This window comes from Aristolochia californica, unplaced genomic scaffold (assembly GCF_029961685.1).
Source record: "Aristolochia californica isolate CCGP_79_NKW_82.1479 unplaced genomic scaffold, dmAriCali1.0.hap1 SCAF_3, whole genome shotgun sequence".
NCBI lineage: Eukaryota > Viridiplantae > Streptophyta > Magnoliopsida > Piperales > Aristolochiaceae > Aristolochia > Aristolochia californica.
Window position 1 is genome coordinate 7,327,308 of NW_027181992.1, and position 23,229 is coordinate 7,350,536.

The following is a 23,229-nucleotide window of genomic DNA, read 5'->3' on the forward strand; positions in this document are numbered from 1 at the left end:
GTATTGGATTTGGAATCGGTTTGGAAGAAAAGTTCGAGGTTACCCATAACAATTAGAAAAAAGAAAAAAGATGAGTCTTATCGTCTGAGAAAAACGATTCTGAACTTCTTAAAACACCACACGAAATTACTTGATATGAACTGCTTTCAGTTAGTAACTTACAAGATCTACTAATTCCCATGTCAAATCATCAGTCCTCCGTTCCATAAAAACCAGATGAGGGCCGGTTGGAAGTCCCCAAACTGTGGCAAAACAAACGGAGAATTAATTACCTTCTCTGCTTCTTCAGGAACGGACTTGATGACCCATCATTCTGTTTATGCCTCTTCTTACTTTTGCTGCCAGTGTTCTCAGCCCTTTGAGAATCTACGTCAGTACCCAGGAAAGATTTCCCTTTGGGTTTTCTACTAATGAAGCTTACAAAGGAGCTGCTTTTTGAAACTTTTCCGCTGTTGAAATCCTTGGCTGCTGTAACAGAAGCGGCCTTTCCTCTCATCTGGTGATTCCATGAAGGATATCCAAAGTTTGATGTAGGATTCAGAAGAGACTGGTTGATCTCTTTCCTTATCTGCTTAAGGTTTGCCTTTGATGAAGCACTGGAAGGAGCAGCAGCATGGATGCTTTCCTCTGATTTCTTTTGTGAACCAAATGCAGATAAAAACTCTTTGTAGACCATTTGTTTAGATGTTTGCCTTGACTTCCATTGTTCTGGCCGTTTTACAAACCTGTTTAAGTTATAGGAAAAAAAAAAAAACGTCTCAGACCAATTACAACAGAACAATGTGTGAGGAACTCACAAATAAAAGCAGAGGCTAGCCAAGTAGCTCAATTTAACCAGGCCAAGTTTATTCTTAAAAGAAAAAGTGGGTTCCAGTGACAAAAGATCATTGTTCTATTTCACCAGAGTTTCTCTCAAGCTCATTGAGGGCCCAAAGAGCCAGAAATGACATGGACAAAATAGTATGAAAAAACTTGAAGAAGGCGGTGAATCTAATTATAAAATCAGTAAATGATTAAGCATAACAACAGAGGATTCATATAGCTAATGCAAAAAGCACAGATAGGGCTTTAACGACGACATTGACAGTTCCTTCCGTTCTCTACATCTTTTGCACTTCCCAGACAGGGCTTTAATGATGACATCGAAAGAGTTGGTTGGAAAACTTTATGGATTTTTTCTTTATAGAATAATAGCCACTCCACAAAATAATGTGCAAGCAATATAAATTCAGACTAAATGCAGACCAAATATCATGTAAAATATCAACTCAAAGTCAGTTTCTTTTGCATCAGATGTTACCATGTTATCTACTTCAGTTATGTAATTCATACAAACCTTTATGCACGACAACTGACCATTGAAAGCACTGAAACCAAATTTTCCCTCTTTTCCACTCAAGAGAATGAAAAGACAATAAGCAGTAACATTTACAGGAACAAGTGTCTTTCCACTTACCCATCAACATCTAGCTTTTTAAACAGGTAGGGTCCATGCTTTGTCTTGGATAGCTCAGCTTGCACATTTACCAACTCAGATACAATAATCTCTTTGTGAGATAATTTAGCAGATGTAAAGCACTTTTCAACTGTAAATGAACCAGAAGGATGCATTGAAAGTTCCCCAAAATGGCCTCTAAGCCTAAAAAGAGGAAAAACTGTTAACACATTACCTAAAAGAAGAAAAAACATTAACACGCTACCTAAAAAGAGGAAAAAGCATTAACACATTAGGATAAACACAATTCATTTGAAGAGACTAGAAAAAGGATTGCAACAAACAGAACTCAGTAAATTGACCCAGAAGGGAGAGTCATAACTTACTTCACAATTACATTTTGCTTCTGTTTAACAGAAGCATCAGAAGAAAGAAACGCCTCCAAAACACGTCCTCCTCCAGCATCTTTTGCCATCTCAAAGATGTGTTCAGATTCCATAGCTGTCACACTCGCAATGTATGGTTGGATCATATCCTGATAGATAAGAAGAAAATACCAAATATATGGTGTACTAGTCATATTACTGTATTTTTTTAGGATAAAAATGAGAACACCTAAGCAAACAAAAATTTTGATGAAAGAATATCTATGAAAACAAATGAATAAATTAGAAGTAGAAAACAAAAATATAACATACTGAGAACAAACAGTTTGGGAATAAGAAATTTTTAGAGCCTGTTAAAGAAAATTTTGGAGCTTAGAAGCAGTAGCCCTGATGAAGGCTCATCATTTGCATAACCAGGAAAAGCAGAAAAACGAAAATAAAAAATCAGTCAGAAAGGAAACATCCAAGTAGTTAATTATCAAGTGGAAAAACTCACTTATTTTTTATTTCAATCAAAGCAAAAAAATTTAGAAAGAACATACACTTGAACATCTGCAAATTGTTTGCAACATCAAACAGCCCAGGGTGTGCATCTTGTCACCCTCTGCCCATTTCCAGCTATCTTTGTCAGTACAGCCAAAGTACCTTTCCAGAAAAAGTATTCGTGGAACAATGCTGGAGTCAGATCCAGAACTAACTGAAGCCACTAGGGATTGACAGGCCTGTAAAATGACCAAATAGAATTAAGACAGAGAAGAACAATAATGGTTGTTCAAGTTAAGCTAGTTACGTGCAAAATAATTAGCTGAAGTTAGGAAACTGATCCCCAGCTAATAAGCTCAGTATCTTTAAGCCCAAAATATGAGACTATACAACCATTATAACACTTTCCACTTATAGGCCACAGAATGGTGGGACTTCTATCCATCAAGTCTCTCCCCCATGCTCAAGCTTAAAACATGGAACATACATAACACTCACAGAAAAGACCTGGTCTTGAATTTACTTTCATATTATAGTGTAGTTGGGTCAATTCTCCAAACAACTGACCAAAATTGGCCTCAATATCTTCCACAGAATCATGGAGCAAGTAACTATGATTTCATTGAGAATCAACTCTCCACCACAATACACACTTTGAGATATGACGCTCCAACTGTTAGGAGAATCCTACATAAAACTGACCATCATACTCTATGCTCGAATCCCCCTCTATTTTGGGTACTTTTATAACATTAAGCAGCATAGTGGACGATAAAGGAAATCAAGATTGTGGTCAGACCTTTACCTCAATGGACATATGGCGAGGTGAAGGTTTGTAGTATGAGGTATTGGGTTCAAGAATCAGGTTCAGTGAAGAAGTATCACTTAAATAAAGCCTATTGCATTAGCAAACTACATGGACAAACATGTTTAACAGTTGTCAATTATAACATGCAGTTGTCCATCAATCGAGATGTTTAACACTTGTCAATTGTAACATGCAGTGGTCCGTCATGTGACATGTTGGACACATGTCATCTGTAATATGCAATGGTCCATCATGTGAGATGAGTAGTAACGAGCCCATGTGAAAATAAGTCTTGGATCCCCTCTAAATGGCTCAACAAACAGAAAAGCTAGCAGCGTAAAACAGTTATTACAGGAAAACCTGAAAAATAAATATAAAGAATTATAGGAGAAAAAATGGTAAACAATAAGAACCTTCTGTTCAAGTATATGAAGCCGTTGACATGCAGCAAGGAGGGAAGCAACAACCCCTGATTTTCCAAGTTCAAGAAGTTTCTTCATTTTAGGACCAAGTTCTTCCCAGATTAATTCCACCTGCATATGAAATGATTAAAAAAAAATTCATCAATTCTACAGGAAACCAAGTAAAACTGCCCAAAATTTCTGACAAATGAGACAAACTGATGCAACTAAAGTTGCAGAACAAAATAAATGTTCATTCATGAAGTCTGTGACATGTTACTACCACAAAAACTCAACCATGACATTCACAACAAAAGGTCCATAAAATGGTAGGTTCCTACTTTGGACATAAAAATAAGCAATACCAAAACATAATTATTTAGAGTAACCAAGAGGACACTACTAATGAATTGCAAACAAAAATATGCAGTAGTAATTGGATTTTGCAAGAAAAGTAGCTCAAAAGAGCCTTGCCAATCTTTTTTTTTTGGGAACAATGAGAAATGAGATTTCATTAAGGAAGCTCCATAAAAGGATAAATTACATCATAAGAAAAGAACAGTAGCTGAAAACAAATAAAAAACAAAAAACATAACCAAAATATAAGTCAAACGGGAAAGGAATTGCTGACAACAAGATGCTGTTGAGAAGCAGCCTCCCTAACCAAAGAATCTCCCAGTCTATTAGCACTTCTTGGAGTGTGACACCCAGAGATACACATGGTACATGAGATGTAAAAGATTTCATCAAAACACAATAAAAATTTCCCTGAAGCCCAACTAATCAGAACTGATAAACTCCCTTCAATTGTAAGCAGTGCAAAAAAATTAGTTGAGTAAATCTTCAAACCCTGAAGAAGAGCTCTCAGCTCTGCCACTGTAGAATCACACAAGCTAAAGGGAGTAGAAAACACAAGAAAGATATTACCTATAGAGTCTCACATAGCACTACCTCTACTAGCCAGCCTGGGATTGCCACGAGAACTACAATCAAAGTGTAATTTAAGAGAACCATGAGGGGTGGAGATCAAGAAGTGGGAGTAGGAATTGGCTGGAAGGAAAAGGAGATTACTCTTTTCCAATTATTTCTAATGAGGAAGCAATGCAAATGGCAAGTCTCATTAAATTTGTTATCGTAAAAAAGAATACATTGCGTGACTGCCTCATTGACACCACCAATGATTTTTTGCATGTTCTGAAAGATTCACCTATTGTGTTTTTTTCCAAAGATTTAAAAAAATTGCAGCAATTGAAAATTTTTAGAAAATTTTCTCAATCTTTCCCCAAGGGACCATAGATGATTGCACAGGCAATGCAGCAAGAAACAGGGGGAACATAAACGAAAACCAAATTTTAATGTGAAAGCATTCCAGACTTGTCAATAAAATGGTAAAATAATAGCAAATGTTCAATACTTTCAATACCATATCCACATAATGTGCAGTATTGATAACTTCCTTACTCTCTGATCCATTTGAAAGTGAAGATTAGCAATTTCAAATTAAAATTTGAAATTGTTATGGCCATCATGGACTCTACTATCAAAAAGCATAACCAATTGTGGTATGACTATACTTCTCACTATCATCAAACACCAGCCTGATTCCTCAAACAATCTTTGACTACTTTTTTACTGAATCGGGGCTCAAAAGGGGTTGGCAGAGTGATGCACAACATCTACAACCTTTTGTCACTGGGTCCAACTTCAGAGGCCTACAGACTGACCAAAGAACCCAAGTTAGCTCACAAATGTGAACATGGGATTACTACAGTTACATAGTCTTGTACCAGTTACAGAGTCCTGTACAGGATGCCACTTGAGCACCATCTGAAATTTGCTGCAAATCATCACATCTAAACGAAGGTCATAGTGTATGTGTGTAGATGGTTCTTGTGAACCCCAGAGTTGCAAAGGGTTCTAGAGAATCTCTAAAAGTGTCCATAACCATCAGATGGCTGATACTTATAATCAAACTGTGGCTTTCTGATGAAGATGAGAAGTTTATTAAGAGAGAAACCCCAAAGGGCAAGTGTGACCAAGCCTTGTAAGCCACTCATTTGGTCAAAAATAGCAGACCAAGTAATAAAAACTCGAGTACATTCCTTTCTCTCTTTTGAATTTCCATTTGGTAGTATGAATCTCTGAGCTGGTTGTTCAAACTCTTGGGCTTGCCTTACCTAAGCTAGTTGCTCAAAATTTGTACCGCATTTGTCCCTTGGATGATCTGGCTTGACCACAATCAAAGGCACTTCCAAGGTCATTCTTCCCAGTTGGCAGGTCTCTCCCATCGATTATTAGCAACATTGTTTCTTGGGTGCTCCTTTAAGGAGTTCAGGAAGTTTGATGGTGGTTACATGAGGCAGAACTTGAAGATGATTGCAAGATTTTGTGTCTGTAAGCACTCCTCCCTGCAACAATGGTCTCCTCGGCCCAACAGATGTTTCAAACTCAACTTCGATGGGAGCTTCTTAGGGAACCCAGGGCTGGCAGGTTATGGGGGGGGGGGGGGGGGGGGGGGGGGGGGTGGAGAGGGCTACTCTCCTTCTTGGGCCCTTGGGGAGTTGCTGATTCCACATTGGTGAGCTCTCAACATTTAGATAATGGTTTGAGAATCCTGAAGGACACTCTCCAAGGTTGTTGAAGGGATTCTCTAGTGGCTATCAATTGGTTAAAAGAAGGATAGGTTGATGTTACCAATATCACATCAATGGGGTAGATGAAGTTGTCTGGAATTTCACACCCTCAGGGAGATCTTCAACCAAAACTTTGCCTTCCCAATAAAGTTCTGATGCATTTTATGCTTGGCTCCTCCTAAAACCCCAGCTCATATTCCTCTAAATTGCAATTTTGTTATCACAAGCACCTTAAGAAAAACAATTTGCTGCCATAATGAGGAGCAATTAAAGATAGTTGGTGTGATCCTGACATATTTGGTGTTTTAGTGGCTTTGTTGTCCTTCATTCCTTTCTCGAGTTACAAAGGAATTCGCTCCATTTGGGAAAACAAGTTGTGATTTTATGTAATTCTGTTGTTAGTCTCTATAACTCCTGCAAATAAATTCCTAGTTTACAAATAGTTATACACTTTTGACCACAAAAAAAAACTACTCAGACCAGATTGTCAATGGGTCACCTAGCAGCTATCACCTTATGATGCACATGAGTTGCATTTTAAATGCATCCAACCAACACTTCTAGTTAAATGGCCTATTAAAAGTGCTCTCATTAGACGAAACTGCAGGCAAATAATCAATTCTGTGGACCACACCATCCCAAACCTTGTTACCTGTAATCTTTTGCTTGGAAGTAGGATAAAGCTTAATTTTGATGGGAGCTCAAGGGACAACATGGATCCAACTAGAGGGCTTGACGTGAACAGAGACTCCTCAAAACTATCCTCCTTGTTTAATCTACTCCATTCGGCTTTAAAGATGCTGTTATGACAGAGTTAAGGGCCTTTCTGGAGAGCGTTAGACTCTATGTGGGACATATTTCTACCTCCTTATAGTCATGGAAGGAGACTGTACAATGACCATCAGTTAGGCCTGTGGAAAAAAGAAAAAAAACTAGGACATTTTTTAATCTATGTAAATGAAGTAGAAGATTTATGTAAAAATCTGGATGTTTCTTGGCAGCATACCCTTAGAAGTGCTAACAACATTGCAAACACCTTGCCTAGAGAAAAGGTTCCCAAATAGTAACTAGCTGTAGGAACCTCTCTTCCTCTTTGACTTTAGCCTGGCACTTCCTTCAGGGTGCAGCTTTGGTGTTTTGTTTCCTCATGTTTGCACTGTACTTTTAGTTTTCTCTCTCTCTCAAAAGCTATCTTAATGGAATCATTTTTCTTATTGTTATAAAATAAAAAAGCTAAAATCCAATGAACATTAAAGTCTTTTAGAATATCACAAGACATGAGAGCAATTCATAGACCAATTAACTAAAAGAAAGCGGTGATAAGATTCATAGCATACATCCAAATTAAATTCACAATAGTCAGTATACCTCATGGAAAAAGGCACAGAAATGAACTTAGACTAGGAAAATGAAAAGAAATTATTTAGTTCACTACACGTACTTGACCTTGGCATTTTGCAGAAGAAACTAATGCTTGAACCACAAAGCTACCACAGGGATGAGATGATATTTCAAATAGTGACCCCTTGAAAATTTTTGTCAGAATTTCATTGTATAAGGCTTCAGGAGATACTTCCAAAATAACCTGAAAAATTCACAATGGACATTTATTATTATTTTTTCGAATGTTGATTACACACACACACATACCACATACCCCTGGTGATACTTGAACCCAAGATCACACATTCACACTAAAAACCACCCTATGTGACCATTGAGCCAAAAGCCCAAGTCTCAATATTTATTAACTTCAAAGAAAATAAATAGACAATGATATACAACAGTTGAAACCAACTAACACTGGAGGTATTTTCCTTCAATAATCTCAAAATCTGGAACACACAAAATTCATGCATTCTAGAAAATGATTCAGAGACATAATTTTTTCTTTTTTTAAAAGCAAAAGATAAAGAATATGGATGAGCATAACCTCCATCAAATGACTATAGGCAGTATCCTTTAGTAACTCCATAATTTTGTGAACTTCAGCAATGTCAGCAAGCTTTCCCTTAAATAAATTTTCTTCAGTGCTACCAAGAAGAATATGTATTGCACGAGATAACCCTTCATCATCTCCCACTAATAGTTTTAAGGCAACCTGCAAAGATTAGGAAGATCGGTTCAAGAAAACTCAACATAGCAAATGCAATGCACATATCCTAGTAACCTAACCACCAACAAACAAACGGAGGAGCAAGTTCCAAAAGTATCATCTTTTTAAGGATGAAGAAGCAAATGCTAATCATTTAGCTGATGCTCAGGCTAAATTAGGCGTCTCTCTCCAATACCATGTTGTGGAGGGAGGCCCTGTTTAGCAAGGTATTGTAATCTTCATCTTTTTATATAGCTTATACATCTTCTTTCAAAAAAAAAAGGATGAAGAAGCAAAGCAACAAAAGGGAGAGGGAACAGAAAGCCCCCTAGAACAGAAACAAAGAAATCTAAAGGGGCATATTATGCCCTACAACAAGGTGTTGAAGATTGATACCCTCCTTAGCAAGAGAATCCAAACACACAATCACATCTAAGTGTATGATTACAACACAAATCAAACATCTCAGCAATTTTCCTGTAGTCATTACGCATCCAACCACTGTCTGTCAAATGGGGAAATCATCCAATATTATTAGTGATAGATGGAAAATCATCTAAAGATTATGCTGTATGACTAATCACAGCATCTTAGCATGTGCATAAGCCAGCTGTTCAAAATTGAGAGGCCAATATCCCCAGGTAGGCTCCGACATTCTCAACTGTATCAGTACAAGGTATTAATATGAAGTGCAAGTTGAGCCGATGGAGGGACATACAATTGCAAGGAATTCACATTGATCAAGCATGTTTGAAAAAGGCACACCAACTATATCCGAGACTGTGAAGAAAAAAGAACACAATTGAGCTTAGCTGTGTAAATAGGTCTTTGGTACCCTATCGGGGTTTCAAAAACCTGAGACATCTCTGTCAAGATGTATATACAAAACATTTCTATCAAATTTTACCCAAAACAAGTTCAAGAAAATGACAAAAATCAGAAAATATTAAATATTAAATAAATTAAAAAACAACTTGTTAATATAATGTATACTACTTTTAATAGATACACTAGTAAATTTTAAGAAGTACATAATACAGCAATCAAGCATGTTCGAAAAAGGCACACCAATTATATCAGAGAGAAATATTTTTCAAAAAAAAAAAAAACCTCAACTAACAAGGTCTTTTGTACCCTTTCGGGTTTCAAAAATTCAAGACAATTCAGCTGAGATTTATAGAAAAAACATGTATCTCAAATATTATCCAAAACATCATTAGAAAAAGTCAAAAAAATAGAAAATATAAATTTTTTAAAGAAACTAAAAAATGATCCATTGATATAATGTGCATTACTTTTAATAGATACACTAGTGAATTTTAAGAAGTATAAAAACACACTCTTGGAAGGATATGATTCCTAAATTTATGCAAAAAATAATTACGTAAATGTCAAAAAAAAAAGATAAATATAAAAATATTAAGAAATTAAAAAAATGACCCATTGATATAATCTATACTTCTTTAAACAGGTATGCTAGTAATGTTTTAAGAAGCATAAAATTACACTGGCGTTTATTAAAGTTTAATCTAATCAAACATTTTTTCCATCCAAATATTATGGTATCTAACTGGAGCTGAAACTAAATGCTCTTCTGGCTTTGATCACTTAAAAGACAACTTTTTGACAACAAATTTACATTATCTGGTATTAATTGTGTGGCTTACTTTTATAAATTTTCTTAGATGCAAAAATTAGATCCTCTAATTGGGGATAAACTCAAGGGTACTTAAAAGTATAATATAAATAGTATTCAATAATGTTTTTGTAATCTTATAAAGATGGTTTAGTCAAGACTCAGACAAAGTGGCAAAGATGCACACACAACACGCACACACACACACACACACACACACAGATGAATGCTTGAAGCATGTTCCCTAACCCTGAAACTCTTAGCCACTTATAATACAAAAAAAATACCTGCAGAACAAAACTGCTGTACTTGTTAACTTGCATGGTGGAGAGGTCTTCCTCAGCACATTTTAAGATCTCTTCAGTTAGAAACTTTGATAATTTAGGATATGCTTGCTGAAGGTGTTCTAACTGATTTCCACCCGAGTGAGAAAAATTAATCTTTAACCGCTCCGCTAAAACAGTTGAAGTTTTACTAGAGTGATAATCCTGCAAAGAGTCCACTGGTATGCCCTTACAAAGGCAAAGAAGACTGCGGAGGACATGCGAGCCATAGCTGCTACACATCACATCAACTGGCTTTAGCACGATCCCCTGTCCAGATGATGGAAGATGCCAGTAAGCTAAGAAAATACATGTAAGTCATCACTCAGACAAAAGACTTCAGTAACTAGACCATTTTTGAAATCAGGCTGATCACATTGTTATTGAATTATAGTAACTGAATAAGGACGAGGCAGTGACTATTTAAAATGGCAGTCACTCTTCTGCTCATTTATTCATTGTCCAGAGAGTTCATCTCGCGTCTGTAACCCTCCACACGGTGCAGATAAGAGATTTACAGGGGGATAGGTAAGTTTTTGCAGTGATCTTATAATAAAGAGATGTACCTGGCAAATCTTAGTTAAAGTCTCTTCAATAATTTTGTGGGTCTCTTTATCTTGAAGATGGATTGCTAATGACTTCAGAGCTGTTTCAGCCACATGAGAACCTGATTTATCCACCGCAATTAGTGGAAACACCTTTGCACAACTGTGGAGGAACCCACAAAGCTTGTCTACATCACATCCTTCAAGCAGAGTTTGCAATGTGTGACTTATTATTTTGTCTGTTGCAAGCTCCAACTCCTTTCCCTTAGTTTCTTCCAAGGCATTTCCACATATGAAGGATCTTTCTTCTAACTCAATGCCACCACTTTCAAAAAGATTTGCAATGTCTGAAAAGTACTTGACTGTCTCCGGATCAACTCTTTTCCTACATGAGTTCACCTTTTTTAATTAATCTCAAAATAAAATCACTATTGTCAAAGACTTATGCATGCAAGGAAATAAAAGAAAAGCTCCATCACTATATATAAACATATTGAACACAAAAACCTAAGGAGAAATAGAACATTGTATTCAGAAATAAGTTCATTCTAAAAAATATTAACATCATGTCAAATTGTAGACTGATTGATAAGAACAAAATGCAGAATGGTTACATCATGCGAATCTCAATAACTTATACACGTCATACATCCAGATGAAAGAAATCACAAAAACTATAGAGAGATCAGACTCATCATGAACACTTAATGGCTTAAAAACTAGAGGTTCCAGTACTCTTGACAAAGAAGTAGTTTTCGACTAAAGGGTACTAAAGATAATCATCACAGACCAGGAAAGCTACCATGCATGGCACAATGTGATAAAAGTCAACACCAGATAACATTCATTCTGCCACCCTACTGATTCCTACTACCTATATCTAGACCATTTTAAAAATGACCAATATATAACCACTTAAAAGTCTGACAACTCAAATAAGCAAGGTAATTATTGGACAAGGGGTTCAGTTTTTTTTTTTTTCTTTTATGGTCCATCTTTTAACTTTGTTTATGCATGTCCTAATATGTCTGCAAACAAAGCAACATCTGCATGTGTATAGTCAAAACTCTATTTTAACAAGTCGACAAGCCTACCGAATTCTTACAGAACATCCTTTATAATCAATAAAAACTAATCTGCTTAAATATTCTAGTTCAACTTTTCTAACCATAAAGCAGGTAGTTCATTAGGTATACATATTATAAAAAGTTATAACATGCATGTAAGTAACTCTACATGTATCATCAGATAAAGTATTGTAGTTAACAATGCCAAACATATTGATGAAGTTTTAGTTGCTCCCAGAAACAAGTCTACTCCTCGAGCAAACACCTTCTTTAACTTCAGATTTATTTTTTCTTTCTTTTGTTCCATATTACATGCAAAGATTTCATCATTCAAGGGCAAAATTCAGAATACAAAGTTTGTACTAGAAGTTTCTCTGCACAAAGCAGATATTAATCCAGCCTCAAAAGATTTAACATGCTTAAAATATGAAAGTTTGTTTTGCCGATTGTTAAAATACAAGTTCAGGGGTATTTTGGTGATTTTCAATATTACATTTTTCTCTTATTGTATGGCTATTAGATAGAGAATGTCTTATTTTATCTCTAGTTAAATTTTCATTCAATTTAGACATGTATTTTGAGAGATATGTAATTTAGAGTATTGAGGGGCATTTTTGTCCTATTGTAAAATTTCACTTAAACCCTGATTATAAATAAGCAAGAAAGGCCTTTCTGGCTTGGATTCCAAGGCAGCAAAGCTGCCTCTCTTCCAGAAATCCATTTTCTCCCCAAATCACCTATTTTTCATGGTATCAAAGCAGTAACACAAGTCTTGGACAAGTTTATTTGAATTTTGTGGATCTTCTCTCCATTTTTAGCAATCTCTTTGAAGGTTTTCCCCACATTTTTGGACTGGTAGGGTAAAATTTTCATTTTTTCCCTTTTTCTGCCTATCTTAGCGTAATGGCTAATGATTACTGCTTCTATTTGACTGAATGCTGGGATTTAGAAGTGTTTAATGATCCCAATTTGAGGAAATTTCTCAAATCTGCCTGCGTCATCAACCTAATGTTTGCATCAACATCCATATAGCCTACGCCATCTTGATTTCTTGCAATTAGGTCATTCTTTCATTGATTTATGGTCTCAATTGCTAGAATTGATCACTATTGGTTCTAAATTGAATGAATTGGGTGCTGCATTGCCCTAATTGAATTCGGTGTGGGGCCCACTTGACTACGCAAATATTGAAATTTGGGGAAAGTGTTACTCTTACGTTAATTGATGTTCCAGTGTACTGAATTGTGGTGTTTGGTGATATTTAATGGCTGATTCCAGTACACGGGTTGCTGTCCAAAGGACTGCTGAGAGCTCAAATGTGAAATTCTCTCAGTCTATTCAGATAACTACGATCCAGTTGAATGGATCGAATTATGTAAACTGGTCTAGATCAGTTTTGATGTATTTGAGGGCCAGAAAAATGGCAAAATATATAAATGATGATACCCCGGTACCTATTACTGAAGATTAGGTGGGAGAAGATAATATAGTAATGACCTGGGTGGTCAATAGTATGGAATATAGATTTAGTGATCAGATCTTGAGTTGCAATACTGCTAAGGCAATGTGGACTACATTGGCTTCCATTTTGTCTAAAGAAAGTAATTTATGAAGGATCTATGAGTTATATGTGAAGTTCTTTAATATGAAACGTGGAGGTAGATCAATGATAGATTATTTCACTGAGATGAGGGGAGTACTATAGGAGATTAGTACATTTCATCCTTTTACTACGAAGGTTGAAGACATCCGTAAGAAAGAAAATCAGATTTAAGTAGCCCTGTTTTTTTATGTTTTGGGACATGAGTATGATGCTATTAGAGCCCAATTGTTGGTTAATGAGGATGTGACCACTCTTGAGCAAGCTTTTAACAGAGTTCTTCGAGCGGAAAGTGCAATTGTAAATAAGAATGAGTCAAGTAAAGCCCTCTCAGAAGCAGCTGCTCTTAACCTTCAATCTTCTACTGGTAAGCCCGACGGTCAGTTTCATGGTGGTAATAATAGAGGTAAAGGTCGCTCTTACACAACTCGTGGTCGTGGCCGAAATGATCGGGGGGATCGAAAATGTGTTTATTGTGGTAGGACTAATCATATTTCTAAGAAATGCTGGGACAAATTTGGTTAACCTACCTAGGCCAATTCTATAGTCACAGATAAGAACACCTCCTCACACACTGGATCGTATGAGGAAATTCAGCAATTATTACAGCAATTGCTTCATCTACTACTTCTCAAACTACCGAGACTCCTCCTTCTTCCTCAGCGAGTACCACGATGGCTAGTACAGGTATGAATGCACTAAATGTGTCTCATTCCCCCTCTTGGATCATTGAATCAAGAGCCTCTACACACATGTCAAGTATGCCCTAACTATTTCAGTCCATTAGTCCATCTCATTCAGATCGTCGAGTTACTTTAGGTAATGGATTCACCTCTCCCATTCAAGGAGATGGTATAGTTCGCACTACACCACAAATATCCTTAGATTTTGTGTTATTTGTACACAATGTTCCAAGTTAATCTCCTGTCTGTGAGTCATATAACTAAAACCTTAAACTGTTCAGTAACCTTTTATCCTACTTCTTGTGTTTTCCAGGACTTGCAGACGAATAGGACGATTGGTTCAGGACATGAGAAGGGAGGGCTCTACATGTTGGATGATGTATCCGTTTCTCAAGCTGTAGCTCTCACTACTACAGATTCTTCTTACTTGCGACATATGCGCTTGGGACATCCCTCACCAGCTAAGTTGCGTTAGTCTTTTCTTTCTTTGCCAGCCAATATTTTATTTGATTGCGAATCCTGTCAGCTAGGAAAGCATCGTCGCTACAGTTTTCCAGTTAGTTCTAGTCAAAGCACCAAGTAGTTTGAATTAGTCCACTCTGATGTATGGGATCCTGTCGAGTTCCTAGCCCATTTGGTTTTAAGTATTTTGTGTCATTCATTGATGATTTCAGTAGAGTCACTTGGGTGTATCTCCTACGGGAGAAATTCGAAGTATTTGATGTATTCCTCAAAATTTTCAATGAAATAAAAAATCAATTTGGTGCATGTGTTCATGTACTTCGTACTGACAATGGTTTGGAATATCTTAACCATTAATTTTCAATATTTTGTGATTCTCATGGTATTACCCATTAAACATCCTGCCCTTACACACCACAACAAAATGGGGTGGTTGAACGTAAAAATAGACATCTCCTTGAGGTTACAAGGACACTATTATTGCATATGAATATTCCTAAATCTTTTTGGGGAGATGTAGTTTTAACTTCGTGCTACTTGGTTAATTGTATGCCCTCAACTGTTTTAAGTGGTCAAGTTCCACTTCAGGTTTTAAAACCCAATTGTAAATTATTTGGTGTGGTTCCTCGTATTTTTGGATGTACTTGTTTTGTTCATATGCTTGGAACTTCGGTCGATAAGTTGTCACCTCGGTCTGTCAAATGTGTTTTTTGGGATATTCTCTTCAACAAAAAGGGTACAAATGTTATGATCCTATTTGACGGAAAACATGTGTCAGCCGATGTGACCTTTTTTGAACATACTCCATATTTTTTTATCATCTACTAAGCTTCCTGTATCACCTGAATCTCCTTCAGACTGTCCTGTTCCTATTGCAGTTTTGGATGTACCAGCGTCATCGAGTTCCTCATTGCCTCTTCGTGTTTACAACCATCGCTCTCCTACTCCTGCAGTGCCTCCAGCAGTTACCTCTACAGAGCTCTCTTCTCATGATCCACCAACTTCCTCATTGCCTGCAGATCCTGTTGTCTCTGATTTGGACCCGCCTATTAGTCTATGACAAGGTAAACGGTCTTGTACTTCTCATCCGATATTGAAATATGTGTCACTTGATTTTTTATCCCCATCCTTCAAGTACTTTCCTATGTCATTGTCTACTTCCCATATACCTCGTTCAGTGCAGGAAGTCTTGTGCTCTCCAAAATGGAAACAAGATATAGATGATGAGATGAGTGCTTTGGTGTCTCGGTGAACATAGAATCTATGTGATCCACCTGCAAGAGCAACTATTGTGGGTGTCGTTGGGTTTATACTATCAAATATAATGTTGATGGCTCTATTGAACGGTACAAAGCTCGACTGGTAGCGAAAGGGTATACGCAAAATTTTGGAGTTGATGTCTTTGAGACATTCTCTCTTGTGGCCCGACTTACTTCGGTACGTATCTTAATATTTGTGGTTGTTAATAAGGGTTGGCCTCTCTTTCAACTCGATGTGAAGAATGCCTTTTTATATGGTGATCTACATGAGGAAGTGTATATGGCCCAACCTCCTAGGTATGTTGCTCAGGGGGAGACAGAAAAGGTGTGTAAGCTGCAGAAGACTATTTATGGACTTAAACAAAGTCCACAGGCCTAGTTTGAGAAGTTTAGTGATGTGGCACTACAATTTGCGTTCTATAGGAGTCATTGTGATCATTCTATGCTCCTACTTAAAAGGAAGACTGGTATGGTGGTTTTGGTTGTCTATGTAAATGACATTGTGTTATCTGGTAATGATCTTGATAGTATTACAGAAGTTAAACAATATCTGGCCACACATTTCCAGACAAAGGATTTGGGCTCTCTCAAGTATTTCCTTGGCATTGAAGTCGCTCGTAGTAAGCGAGGTATTAATCTTTTTTCAGAAAAAATATATATTGGATATGTTACAGGAGTATGGTTTATTAGATGCTAAACCTATAAACACCCCCATGGAAGTTAATCATAATCTACATGACACCCATGGTCCTACACTCGAGGATAAAACTCAATACCGACGGTTAGTAGGTAAACCGATATATGCTACAGTTACCAGACCAGATATTTCATTTGTTGTGGGAGTTGTGAGCCAGTTCATGGAAAATCCTCAAAAAGTCCATTTAGAAATTGCTCAAAGGATTTTGAAGTACTTGAAGGGTGCACCTGGAAAAGGTCTTCTGAATACTCATAATGGGAAAATTGATGTACTTGGGTATTCTGATGCCGATTATGCTGGATGTAAGATGGATAGACGTTCTACATCAGGCTACTGTTGTTTTGTTGGAGGCAACCTGATAAGTTGGAAAAGTAAGAAACAGACAGTTGTGGCTAGGTCCAATGCAAAAGGCCGAGTATCGAGCAATAATTCATATAGTTAGTGAGCTTATGTGGATTAAGTTTGTGTTTCTTGAGTTTGGTTTTATGTTACCTGACTTATGGTCATGAATTGTGATAACTAGGCAGCCATTTTTATTGCCAGCAACCCTGTATTCCATGAGAGAACAAAACATATAAAGGTTGATTGCCACTTCATTAGAGATGCAGTTATGCAAGGGAAGGAGGTAACTCCTTATGTAAAGTCTTCAGAACAATTGGGAGATATATTTACCAAGCCTTTGGAGAGACGTGAACATGTATCCTTTAGTGACAAGCTGGGATTGTTTGATATCTACTCTCTAGCTTGAGGGGGAGTGTTAAAATACAAGTTCAGGGGTATTTTGGTCATTTCTTAGAATTTCAATATTACATTTTTCTCTTATAGTATGGTTATTAGATAGAGAATGTCTTATTTTATCTCTAGTTAAATTTTCATTCAATTTAGGCATGTATTTTAGAAAATATGTAACTTTGAGTATTGAGGGTCATTTTTGTCCTATTGTAAAATTTCACTTAAACCCTGATTATAAAGAAGCAGGAAGGGCCTTTCTGGCTTGGATTCCAAAGCAACAAATCTTCCGGATAAAGTATTATAGTTAACAATCCAAACATATTGATGAAGTTTTAGTGAAACAAGTCTACTAACTGCACTCCTTGAGCAAACACCTTCTTTAACTTCAGATTTATTTTTTCTTTCTTTTGTTCCATATTACAAGCAAAAATTTCAACATTCAAGGGCAAAATTCAGAATTGACAAAGTTTGTACTAGAAGTTTCTCTGCACAAAGCAGATATTAATCCACCCTCAAAAGATTTAACAATGCTTAACATAAGAAAGTTTGTTTTGCCTATCAACACATTTTTATAGAAAGATAGAAACTCAATTTGTTGGTGCACATAAAGACACCTGCTTAGTTGGAATCTTTTTTCTAAATCTTTTGAGAAGTCAACTTTTGAAACTTTGGTCGCATGATTGATAAATAAACACAAAACACTTAAAAATGTACAAAATACAATAGCAAGACATTCAAACCAACAGACCTCAAATATTGGGGATTGCAAATGAAGAAAAAAACTAAATTCAAACTCCATCATAAACCTAGAAAGTGCCAAATCCAAAAGCCAAATCATAATAGCGAGTATGCCACACATATGTCCAAAATATGAAGAACAACTTTAAAACTCCAAACCTGAGTTGTGGCTTTTCATGCGTGGAGGCTTTCTGAGCCTTCTCAAAGTTTGCAGCAGACTTTACAGAGGGACTTCTCTTACATCCATGTCCATGCGGAGTGTCAAACTCTTTCTTAGGTCTTCTGTTCTTCCCATGTTTTCTCCTAGTCTGCTTAGACAAATAATCAACCCTTTCCATCTGATTCATCTCCAATATAGCACTTTCTACTCCTTTAGCCTTTCTACTTTGTAGAGCTTTCGAACCAAAACAAGTCATATATGCAGTCACAATGCAACCTCCTTGTAATAAATCCTAAAAAATAAACAACAATTTTTTACTGTGAAAAAGAACTACTTGCTGAACATACCCATATTAAGAAGGAAAACTCTATCAGTAGAATGTGCTCTGGCGTCATTCTTAAATTATGGTTAGCCTTTCAACTGAATGGTAACAAATAAGACCATAATAGTTTGCCACAGACATGAGGGTAGACCATATTTAATTGAGTATAGAAAAGACTGAGGTAAGGTTTAAATAGAAAGTAAATCACCTGCATGTAGAATAGAATGTTCATTCCAGGGTGACATATTTTTATCAAGGGAATGTACTTTTGTTTAATGTAGAAAAGGAAGGGGAGAGGAAACAGAAGAAAGAGAAAGAAAAGAAATGTAGTTTCCTTTCTCTGGTTTAATATTAAGGAGAAAATAGAAGAGATGTTGGAATGCATAAAGAATTGAAAAGAAAATTTTAAGAACAATGCCCAACTAAGGCATTTCCACCATTCCTGTTAGCCAGATTCCAGGGTGTATCGGTGAAGAATTGATATCACATTATAAACAACATGCGCACCTCAAAATTAAATTTAAGAAAAGATTGAGATAATGGCAAGCTCGAAACCAAAAAACTCGTATCCCTGTTAAAAAACATCTACACCAGAGGTTCAAGAGAAAACGTCATGATCTAGAAGCGTGATGACTCAAGGTCAGACACAGTCACCTCCTAATATGCTTTCAAATGTGACTTTGATGATAAGCAAAAGGATCTGCCAGCCATAACCTAGAGCATCCCTTCCCCCCTAGGCGTCATGCACGTCCTCTGGCGTGCAGCAAAAGATACAATCCTCATGGTGGATTAGATTTACAGGAGAGGCCACTCTGTTGAAGATAAAACTTGCAAGTTCTATGGCAAGCACCGCAAAATTGTACATAATCTCTCCCTTCATTGTCCTATCTTGGGGCAATTTGGAGAACTTTCTTTCTTAAGTTTGGTCTTCAATACCACTTCCCTCCTGACTTTGCTTTTTACTTGTTCAAACAACCTTTACCCCACAGGTAAAATTGGGAAAAACTTTTGGATGCTATCTCTTGCTATAATTATTTGGAGTATTTGGAAAGCAAGAAACTGACATGCTTTTGAAGGCTAAAAGAAGTATATCAGGAGTATTACTGAAGCCACAATACTCTGTGCTCTTTTCTGGATAAGCAATTTCCATGAGACTTCCCATCTTCCTACATTGCTCATAAAAAGAAATTAGAGAGCACCTCTTTGTATCTCCTCCTCCTTGAGAGCTTTCTTAATGGAACCTATTTTCTCAGTGTTATAAAAAATAAAATAAAAACATTAAGATGGGAACTTATGGAACTGAAGCATGGTAGCATATCCCCCCCTCCCTCTCACTCTCTCTCTCCCTCTCCAATCACGGATCCTCAAACTATACCATTCCCTACCTCGCCGTTTGGCTCCCTCCTTTGGTACGGAGACTGAAATTAAACTTCAAGGGCAACTTGTTGGGCAACTTGAGTCATACAAGTAGGGGAGGCATTGTCAAGGACTCTTCGAATAATACCCTTCTTGTTTACTTGTTCTCTTCAGTCGGGGAGAGACACCTGTTGTGGAATTCATGGCCTCCATCAAGGCTTCCAACTCTACATAAAAAGATTCTTCACCCCTTACTCATGGAAGGGGACTCAATTGTTGTCATTAGTTGGGCCAATGGAGCAATTGCCCAACTAGCCGTTTCTTTATTTATTTTGATAAGATCAAGAATCAATGTAAAAACATGGCATTTCATGGCGCACACTCCTAGAAGCCCCCTCTTGATCAAGGATAAAGGGGCTCCTTGGCTGCACCTGACTATTAAAACCTCACTTCCTCTTTGAAGCCCGCTTCTTTTTCAATTTGCATCTTTTTTTATATATTTTCTCTTTGTATCTCCTATCCCTCAGGAGCTGTCTTAATGCAATCAATTTTCTCAGCCTCAAAAAGAAGTAAAAAAATAAAAACATGGGAATAGATGGAACTAGTTATGAACCATAGTAGCATCCCCCCTTTCTCTCTCTCTCTCTATGCAACATTGCAAGTGCTACCTTTTCCTCTGCAAGCCAGGACTTAAGAGTTCTTAATTCATCTGGGAATGCAAACAAGTTGTCAAAGAAAAGAAGACATCAAATTGTGTTGTACTACTACCTGCCAAGGAGAAAAAGAAACGATATAGTCAACAGGCATAATTTAGAATCTGAAACACATTTCCTACGTACCCACTGGTATAATATCTTAACAACAATAATATCACCAATGACTACGACAGCAAAAATAAATAAGAGAGCATTTTTCGTCTTAATTATATTGGCTGCATCAACATTTGCACTATTTGAGTCTTTGCAATGAAGGCACGTCATATGCCCCACTCATACGTTCCGCCCTCATCCCAAACATATAGGCAGACTCCCGGTAGATACTTGTCCGTTACCAATGAAGAAGAATAGCGAAATAAGACGATTTAGGTGTTTATGGGCATATGATGTCTCAAGTTTATGCTAGTACTATGTCGGAGAGGAGAAATTAGAGAGAAAGGGGAGGGGGGACCTACCTGTAAGCCGGAGAAATCACGGAGGAACAGCAGGCGAGGGATGCTCCTCGGAAACGGCGAGTCGAGGGAAGCACTTCTTCCCGCTCAGTGAAGGAACTCCTAGAGGAGAAGAGGCGTCCGGGAAAACGGTGAAGCTAGATATAATTTTCTGCGCGTTTTTGTTTTTCTTTTATGGTTAGTCCACAATAAACTTGAATATATGAATTGCAGTAAATAATTGAATTGAAGTAAAATGAATTATTTCAACTTCAATAGAACATATACCTAAACCCTCAACTTCAACTCATGTTTAGGTGTCAATATAGACGAGTTCAAGTAGCTGGAAAATAAATTTTAGTGTTAGTGTCCCCAAATAAAAAATATGATATAAAGAAAAAAATGAGTAACCTTTTATAATATACTTAAATAGAACATATACCTAAACATGTAATTAACAAAAATAAACGTGATTACTACACTTATAAGTGATTTAACGTGTAGTATTATAATATATTAATATCCTAATTAATGAAAACCTATATTATATTACTTAATGATTATAATTTATTCTAAATTAAAACAATAATTACGTGTAATTAGAATAAATTATACAAAATTAATAAAAAAATTAAAAAATAACACAAGAGAATATAATAAATAAACCTAATGGTTTAATTAATTATAAAAATTGGATAATTAAACCAATTAATTATTAAAATTTATTATAAATTAATATACTAATTACTTGTGACTATAATAAATTATTTAAAATAAATAAAAAAGTTAAAAATAACATAAGTGAATGTAATAAATAAATAAATTATTTTCTAATAACATAAGATATAGTTTAACATTAAAACTCACTATTTTAATACAAAAAATACATAATAAATAAATAAATATATTAATTTATCAATAACATAATATATATTTTACATATTATTAATTAATAATATATTAACAAAAAAATAAAAACTAATGGTTTAATTAATTGGATAATTAAACCAATTATGACGATGGTTTAATTTTTCCTAACTTAGGAAAAATAAACATCATCTTCGTCTTCCTCAACGGCAAGCCAGTGGGCAACGGCAACGCTCCGACGGTATGCCGAGAGGGAGAAAATAGGGAGGCCGATGGGCTCTCCGACAGAGGCTCAGCCTCCCGTGCTCTGCGACGGAGGTCGAGAGGGAGAGGAGAGGGAGGACGGCCGATGGGGATGGGGGAAGAGGGAGGAGAAAAAAAAACACTTTGTTGAACGATCACGGAGGGAGCAGAGATCGTTGGGAGACGAAGGCCGAGGAGAGGGAGGGTAGAATAGTGGTGGTGGTGGGGAGGGGGGGAAGAAGCAACGCCCGTCAGCTTTCCCCCATTTTTTCCTGAGCGAATGAAATGGTGTAATCTCACTTCAATTCAAGTCTTTCTACACTAACGCCATTTTTTTTATGAACTAGATAATGTGGGGGGAATTCATTCCACTTTATTGTGGACTAACCCCCCCTTAGGGGGGTTAGCGCACAATGTAAGTTAGGGGAAAGTGATGGTGAATGTGAAGTAATTTGTAAGTTCAGGGGAAAGTGAGAGGGCATGTAAAGTAATTTCCTTAGGGAAAGTGAGAGGGAAGGTAAAATACATGTTTTGCGTTAGTGTGCGCAATGGAAAGTGTAGTATGTGAAGTACTTGTTTGTGTTAGTGTGCACAATGGAAAGTGTGGTGTAAAGTGCAATAAATTATTTATTAAATAAAATATTTTGATATATCTTACTTTTAGAAAAATAAATTAATATTAGTTAATATAAAAAATATATTAAATATAAAAATTAAATAAATACTTACTTTTATATTATTAAATTTATAATTCTATAATATCTAAATATGATATAATTATACAAACATCGTATTACACAGTGTACTACACAAACATCGTAATAATAAAAATAAAAATAATACAAATATAACTCAATCACTTATTTAATATAAAAAAATTACAATTCTATATACAAAAATACAACACACAAAATATTTGTCAAATTAGGGTGGGAAAACAGGTGGATCTAGTTCCTTTTCTTAGCCTTTTTTTTTTTTGTCAAATTAGGAGTAGGGGTTTAAGGTTAAGGGTTCGGGGTAAAGTTGAGTTCTTAAAAATATGGCTCGAGGTTAAGTTGAGTGTTTAGAAACTCCACTTGACCCAAACATTAGACAAAGTTAAAATTAACAATGATAAGAGGGTTTGTATTGATTAAGAGTGTTATTTTATA

At 36.3% G+C, this 23,229-nt stretch overlaps 1 protein-coding gene across 2 annotated transcripts; it reads right to left on the reverse strand.

Annotated features, from left to right (window-relative positions):
* Positions 1-19: 19 nt before the first annotated feature.
* Positions 20-21,102, reverse strand: LOC137960088 (pumilio homolog 23-like). 2 transcript variants are annotated; one of them, XM_068807562.1, is made up of 11 exons: positions 20,993-21,102; positions 18,143-18,435; positions 10,767-11,130; positions 10,165-10,470; positions 8,080-8,247; positions 7,588-7,731; positions 3,526-3,645; positions 2,364-2,543; positions 1,822-1,970; positions 1,457-1,639; positions 20-725 (listed from the first exon to the last, which is right to left on the reverse strand). In XM_068807562.1, exons 2-11 carry the CDS (start codon positions 18,397-18,399, stop codon positions 269-271), a joined length of 2,328 nt encoding a protein of 775 aa, XP_068663663.1. In that variant the 5' UTR covers positions 18,400-18,435; positions 20,993-21,102; the 3' UTR covers positions 20-268. The 2 variants fall into 2 exon arrangements, with proteins under 2 accessions (XP_068663663.1, XP_068663664.1); XM_068807563.1 differs by lacking the exon at positions 20,993-21,102 and adding an exon at positions 20,490-20,558.
* Positions 21,103-23,229: the final 2,127 nt, after the last annotated feature.

Excerpts from the sequence above, each read along its gene's own strand:
- LOC137960088 (XM_068807562.1), bottom strand. The coding sequence starts at position 18,399 with ATGACTTGTTTTGGTTCGAAAGCTCTACAAAGTAGAAAGGCTAAAGGA. Across the intron at positions 10,471-10,766 it reads CTTTAACTAAGATTTGCCAG|GGGATCGTGCTAAAGCCAGT; the intron begins GTACATCTCTTT and ends TCATCTGGACAG. Across the intron at positions 1,971-2,363 it reads CAATTTGCAGATGTTCAAGT|GATATGATCCAACCATACAT; the intron begins GTATGTTCTTTC and ends CTTATCTATCAG.